At 51.0% G+C, this 7,413-nt stretch overlaps 1 protein-coding gene across 2 annotated transcripts in view; it reads right to left on the reverse strand.

The window, feature by feature from the left end:
• Rnf217 (ring finger protein 217) overlaps window positions 1-6,803 on the reverse strand; it is a 111,362-nt gene extending 104,559 nt beyond the window's left edge. The window contains exons 1-2 of one of the 2 annotated variants that reach the window (XM_027398436.2): window positions 6,150-6,803; window positions 5,463-6,114 (exon numbers count right to left, since the gene is read on the reverse strand). In XM_027398436.2, coding sequence (XP_027254237.1) covers window positions 5,463-6,114; window positions 6,150-6,607 — 1,110 coding nt within the window. In that variant the 5' untranslated portion in view covers window positions 6,608-6,803. Of the gene's footprint in view, window positions 1-5,462 lie in introns of both variants that reach the window. The other variant, XM_027398435.2, reaches the window with a different exon arrangement.
• Between the last annotated feature and the right edge of the window lie 610 nt (window positions 6,804-7,413).

Here is a 7,413-nt window from a genome sequence, read left to right on the forward strand (position 1 = left end):
CTTTACCCATGAAGATTGGGTGTCTTAGATTTACTAAGGGAATATTTTCCTGCTGGCCACTAGGTCACTGGTTCTAGGGTGACTGTAGTAACAGTCATTTTCGGATACTACCATGTAGCAGCTGTTCTCCTCACAATGTGTAGGAGAAATGTGTTGCTTGCTGCTATTAATACCCATTGGACAGGTGTATACATTCCAAGTCATACGCATCTGCCAATCTCCTGCACTTCTGAGCAGTGTGCTAAAAGCCACAGCAGCTGCTGCCCTTAGCTAGTCTGATAGTCGGCTCAATTCTTCCTTTGTGTTATCCATAGCACTAAATGTTAATATTTCATATGTACAACACATTTTTCTATCTAAATCAAAATCATGAAGGAAAGGCATTTGTGGATGGCTTCTGCAAAGCAAAGATGGCAACAACTCATCTTTCTTCTTTGAAGAATGTGGCAAAGGCCAAACAAGCTGAGAGGATATTTGAGAGAATCAGGGATCTGGGAGGCATTGCAGGAATGCTGGGAAATATATACAAGCAATGTAAGTCACTGGGAAATGCATTTCTAAAAATGTATGTACAAAACATACATATTCCTAAGCAATAATGCCAGGTAACTTCCACTCTGTACTCTGTACACACTCTTAGTGTACCATAACCTTGATGGGGGATGTCCTCTTGTATGCTGTGAATGCGATTCTCTTATTGGTTGATGAATAAAGCTGTTTCGGCCAATAGACAGATAGGATATAACCAGGCAGGAAGTATAGGCAGGGCTACCAGACTATGAGAATTCTGGGAAGAGGAACTCAGAGAGTGAATTCAAGAGGGAGATGCCTTGTAGCTACCAGGAAGGTAGGACATTCGGGCATTCTCCAGTAAGCCAAGACCATGTGGAGATACACAGACTAACAATGCCCAATGCAGTGGCTGACATTGTCATCTACAGTTTGACTCTTCACCATGGTAACCAGAAAGCCCGTGTTAACAACTACACTATAAAGTCATCCCACCAAGAATTCCCCTACCCAATCACAACACACAGATCCTGTCACTGTCTAATTGCTAAGGCCTATACTGAAATGGTGCTGATACCTACTCGGCCACATCTTCAATCCCTAAAAGATTCTTCGCTGCTCCAAATCCAAAAGCCCTTCTGCCTCCCAAATTCCTTTCTTCTGTCAAAGAACACAGCAACTCCTCTCAGAAGAGTTCACTCAACCAGGCATGATTCCAACTCACAATTAATATGCGTTTTTAATGTTTGTGTAAAACGCTTAATACTGATTTGCTTTACATTCTTAAATGATGTTAAATAATGCACCAAGCAGATGGCACAAACTCAAATGTAAAAATGTCACTGATAGGTCTTTAAATATATGCCCCCCCACCCACCCAAAGGTTTTGAGCAGCCTGGAAGTCAAGACTTGCCACATTTGCTTAGGCCAAAAATCTTATCAGGCCAAGCAGTGGTGGCATTAGCCTTTAATCCCAGCACTCAGGAGGCAGAGGCAGGAGGATCTCTGTGAGTTTGAGTCCTGTCTGGTCTACAGAGCTAGTTCCAGGACAGCTAAGGCTACACAAAGAAATTCTGTCTCAAAAAAATAAAATAAAATAAAATCTTACCATATGAGAAACAGAAAGCAAGAAACATCTCCCCTGTCTATTTTGTTGTTATTGTTGTTAAGCACTTCACCACTGAGTTATAATTCCAGTACCCCCTCACACATACATACATACCTTTTTCTTTTAAATCTGGAGACAGGGGCTCACTAAGTTGCCCGGGCTGGCTTTGAACCCACAAAGTTATTCTGGTAAGTCCTGAATTTTTGCTCTGTCTGACTCAATCTCCCAAGCAGCTGGGATTATACATCTCTACCATCAGGTCTGGCTGCAATACCCTTTTGCCCTGGTTCAGTAAGGCAGCAACCACACAGTTAGACTTGGTTTTACTCAGGCACTGGTGGATTGCCACAGATCACTGTCTACCGTTAAATTTCACCAATGAGAAGATCCAGGTACAGATGATGTGAAACAGAGACATCTGAATATAGGTTCTGAAAATGGCCAGATCTTACAATTCAGGATCACGTCAGTAATATTACAACCACAATCTTGTATTTTTACCCAATGAAAAAGGATGTAAGTTTCCATAAGCTAAAAGCTTGCTTAAACTCTTTGAGATCTAATAACATAACACAAGAAGCCTATTTCAGGTCTTTGTCTTTTAACTTAAATGTAAAAATGCTCAGAGCAGCCGGGTGTTGGTGGTCCCTTAATCCCAGCACTTGGGAGGCAGAGGCAGTCGGATCTGTGTGAGTTCAAGGCCAGCCTGGTCTACAGAGCTAGTTCCAGGATAGCCTCCAAAACAATACCGAGAAAGCCTGTCTTGAGAAAAAAAAAAAAAAAAAGTGCTCAGTGCAAGCCCTGAGGTGGTGGGGCACACCTTTAATCCCAGGGCTCCAGAGGTAGAGGCAGGCAGATCTCTATGAGTTCAAGGCTATCCTGGTCTATAAAGCTAGTTCCAGGACATCCAGAGCTGTTACACAGAAATACCCTGTCTTAAACCCCCCCAAAAAAAAAACAATGCTCCGAGCAAAATCTGACACCTAAGCTTTCTAAGGTGATTTAGGTTCCTTACAAATTCAGTAACCACTGAGCAAACATCTGGTATGTGCTAAATAGGCAGAAATTAACAAAATCTTATGGAAACTCCTGTCTTCACAGGAGCTAACTATTCAGGTAGAAGATAATGTATTAGCGCTATGCAAAAAATCGAAAACCCAGGAAGACATTCAGGGAGTGTGGGGATAAGGCTCAACTTTTAAAACGTGGTCACAGATGGGACTGAAGAGATGGCTCAGTGGTTAAGAGCACTGGCTGCTCTTCCAGAGGTCCTGAGTTCAATTCTCACCAACCACATGGTGGCTCATGATCATCTGTAATGAAATCTGGTGCCCTCTTCTGGGTTCCAGACCGAACACTGTATACATGGTCACAGAGACTGGGGAGATGGCTCACCTGGTTTACCTGCTGCACAAGTTGGAGACCTTAGTTCGAATGCCTTAGTTAAACAGGCATATCCATGCCTCTAACCCCAATACTGAGGAGCAGAGACAAGACTCCAGGAACTCAGCCAGACAGCCTATGTGAAACAACAAGCTTCAGGTTCAGGAAGAGACTCCGCCTCAAAGGAATGAGGAGGACACTAATGGAACAGGACACTCAATGTCCTCCTCGGGCCTCTGTCCAAGTGCACAGACCTGCAAACCCATGGGCATACATGGACACATGTACACATACAAAGAAACTCAGTGAAGACCACAAAGCTGGTATGTGAACACGGCTGCAAAGGTGGGGTGGTAAATGGAGCAAGTAAAGGAACAAGAGGGGAGGGGGGGAGAGTCTGCTGGACACAGGGAGCAAGTACAAGGCCCTGAGGTGCGAGCGAGCCCGGCATTCTAGACTTAACTGGTGCTGTTATTATTTGAAATAATGCCTTGCTGTTCAAAGCCCTGCCAGTAGCTTTGGGAGGTCAGGGACACTCATGTCACAAAGACAGCAGACACGATTCAGACCCTGCTGTCACTTCAAAGGAGTTTTCGTTGGAATGTGGGGAAAAAGGACTACTCACCCCACTTGTTCCTTCTCCCCTCTTCTCGTTACTACTGAAAAAAACAACTTCCTAAAACTAACTTTAGCTGACAAAAAGAAAACTGCTTTGGCACAAGGGCCCAGTGTAAGGAAATCAAATTGTTAGGTGGCATAACCCACCAGGAGTACCAACTGTGAACTTCAAAACCAGCTGGTGGTTATATCCAGCACTTAGTAGGTAAAGACTAGAGCTGGACATAGTAGGACCACAATGTTAATCTCAGAACTAAGGAAGTAGAAGCCTTAGGATCAAAAAAGTTCAAGGCCAACCTGGGTATTTAGCCAGCTCAAGGCCAGACTAAGCTACACAGCAAGATCCTGTCCATAAACAAACAAACAAACAAACAGCTAAGTGTGACTGGGTATCAGTGTTTACCTCTCATTGGATGCTACTGTGTACTATTTTTATTTTTTAACACATTTGCTATCAACATGCAGTCTCTGGAGCAAGGCCCATATTTGGGGGTCGTTGGAGTCCCACCCCAAGGCTCTGCACAAGACTGTAGCACTATGTCTACCAGGGTGATGTCATAGAAACGACCACAAACAAGCAGCCTCACTCCTCCTGCCTTAAGTCTCCATCAGCGGATAAATCCTAAAAACAGACACCACCGTCTCTCCCAGGCGTTTGGATCTCAGTCATTTGGGCCAAGCTCCTGTTTGTGTAACATTCCAGTCTGTCTAAGTCTCTCTCTGCATTTTCAGTTGGGCACTTTCAGACTAGACCCCAGCAATGGAGTGGCCACAAAATATTCAGGAACCACACTGTTCAGAGCCCTGGTCAATTCACTTCAGCCAGTCTGTGCAACACTCTCATCTGAAAACTACCCAGTTCAGACATCCAGACAGTCTAGCAAGACAAACAGGCAGGAAGGGAAGAATTTCAGGGCAGGAAAGATTCGAAGACAAATTTTAAAAACATCTGAGTGAGCAAGGGCTTGGAGAATGAGGTAAAGCCTCACGATAGAGTTGGCACCTGAACAGACAAGGTTTTGAAAGATGAACAGGCCTAGGACAATCAGACATGGGATCAAAAGGCATTAAGGATTGTGCAAAACACTGGCAGAAACACGACACACTGAAAATCATGAAGGAGGGCTGCTATGTTTCTCAAGCTTTCCAAGAAAAAAAACCAACAAGCTCTCCGAAGGCGGGTGGAGGGGAGGAAAGTTCGGCGGGCAGCCTGTTGGGTAGAAACCTCTCCTTGCTCCCTCTGCTTTGTTTGGCTCTTTCTGTTTTGTTTCTCTCTTGAGGAAATAAAAGTACTGTGCCGGCTTAAAATTTCAGCAGAGAAAAGTATTCTCACTTTAGTGTGGAAAACTGACAAGTGGGCAAGAGTTATTTTTTTTTAATTTACACATCTTTCGATATAAAGAGGGAACCCAGCTAAAACACAGGTATCATAGCCCTGACATACTAATCTCAACCCTTCTCTTCACCAGCACCACAAATATTTATTTTATGCTCACTGGCTGTTAATTTCTGGGATGCCAGGCCAGTGAGGCAGTCTCTCTACTCTCCTCAGAGCAAGCTCTTGCATGCAAGCCACAGAAGAAATAATCAGAGGGCAATCCGCCTCATTCCTCCCGCAGTTGCCAACCAAAATCTGAGGCTCAGGGCAGAGTTAACCAGCCAATAAACCAGTGTGGGCAAAAAACACACTTAATAACAAGTACGACGGTAGCAATTGCTAGAGGGCCTGAGTAAGCGGGCCCGGTCACCTCTTCCCTTGCTAGGGAGCTTAGAGGGGAACCTCCACCCCAGGGCTTTGGCATGGTGAACCGGCTGAGAGTGGGCAGAGGGCAGTGGAAGTTACCTGGGCGCTCAGGTAGATTTTGAGGCACTCCTCACACACCGCCTTCTTGCAGCAGGGCAGGGGCTTGATGGGCTTGTCTTCCAGGCACACCCGGCACATCAGCACCATGAGGGGCGCGTAGGGGTCCCCCACCCCGCCCAGGCCCGAGTAGGGTGGAGCTCCTAATAGGCCAGGCACGGAGAAGGGCTCCGGAGCCAGGTAGAACTCCAGCTCGATGCTGCCGCCGTCCAGGGAGAGGGGGTCCGCCGGGAGCGACAAGGGAGAGCTGGGGAAGGAGGGTGGCGGGCTGGCGGGAATCGGCCCCGGCGGTGCTCGAGGTGGGGACTCTGGCGGCGACAATGACTCGGCGGTGGGGGCCTCGGGCAGGTCGCTCTCCACGCAGTACACCGAGCACAAGACTTGCGGCTTGGCAGGGGGCGGGTGTCGCTGGGCCAGCACGTCCAGAAGCAGCCCGTCGGGGGGCTGCTGACCGGGGGTCGCCTCCCGTGGCCCCGCTCCCTCGGCCTCGCGCTCCAGCTGCAGTTCCAAACTCTGGGGGTCGAGGGGCCCGGGGAGTGGCAGCCCCGCGGGCGGCCCTGCCGTGGCCCGATTGCTCGCAGGTTCCTGGGCGCTCGCGTCCACGCAGCCCGGGTCTCTTCCGCAGCCGCCGCTGCTTGCCTCCGAGGAGGAGGAGGAGGCGGCGGCGGCGGAGGCGGAGGCGGAGGCGCGCGCGCCGCGGGAGCCCCGGCGCGGTCCCCTCGCGGCCTGGGGGACTCGGGCTGGCCCGCTGAGCCCCCGGCAGGGACCCGCGCCTCCCAGGGCCCGCCGCCGCTGCTCACCGTGCTCTGCTCCTCGCCCATCGCCGCCCGCGGCCCGCGCCGCGCCGCCGCCCATCCAGCCGCCGGGACCCCCAGCCGGCGCCGGGCAGCGCGGGCAGCGGCTCGCCTCCACTCGCGGCTGCGCTTCTGCTTCCGGGTCCCTCCTCCGGGGCCGGGACGCCCCAAGCTCCCTCCGGGGAGCCCGTGCTCCCGGGCCGCAGCGCGCGGGCAGCCGGCTCCTCCTCCTCCTCCTCCTCCTCCTTCTCGTCGTCGCCGTCGTCCTCTGGCGCGGCAGGGCACCGCCTCTGGGACGCCGAGGGCCTCAGGCTGCGGAGACCCGGCCCGCATGCAGGTCGGGGCGGTGCCGCGAGCCCCGGGCAGGGCGGAGGAGTCCCGGGGGAGGAGGCGACAGTCAGTCCCGCGCCATCCGTCTCCGCGCGGCGGGGAGCGCGGCCGGCGAGCAGAGGGGTCGCGGGCCCAGTGGCGTCACCGAGAGGTGGCGGAGACGCAGGCAGCCGCCGGTGCCCCCCCGGGGAGCGGCGGGAGCGGGCGACCCCCCTCCCCTCGTGCTTCACCTAGGGCCCTGCTCCCTCCCCCTCACCCCACCCCTTTGGCGCACACCTCCCCACACGTACACCCGCGCGCGGGCACCCGCGCTCACACTCGCACGCACCGCCGATTGAGTGTGAGCTAAGCTGAGATGCGCTCTCACGCCTAGAGTTCACACTCGGCCCCATCCAAACCCTCCAGCGCCTGCAGGCTCCCCTTAGGGCTGTGCTTTAAGGAGAACTTCCCACAAAACTGCTGCAAACTGGGCTCGGGACCGAGAAAACACTGGGATGTTGCACCCGAGAAGCAGGGGCAGGGATTCTTCACACTGTTGTGTATTCTGCCTCGTTCCGTTTCCTGCCTAGTGCAACAGGATCTTTGAAAACCACAAGTAATTCAAAAAGCACTTGTCGCCTAGTCCTCCAGCGAGAATGTTTAGAAGCGCTAACAAATAACCCGAGATTTATCTTTTTTTTTTCTTTTACTCCCCTCATTTCTCTCAGGAAACTGTCTTTGTGGGGTTTTCTGTTCGTTTGTTTCTTAACCCTTTTAAGTGAGTGGCCTGGCCTAATTAATCAACTGGATCATTGTTAGGAATCGGGGAG

The sequence above is a fragment of the Cricetulus griseus genome, chromosome 2 (assembly GCF_003668045.3).
Source record: "Cricetulus griseus strain 17A/GY chromosome 2, alternate assembly CriGri-PICRH-1.0, whole genome shotgun sequence".
In the NCBI taxonomy this organism is placed as follows: Eukaryota; Metazoa; Chordata; class Mammalia; order Rodentia; family Cricetidae; genus Cricetulus; species Cricetulus griseus.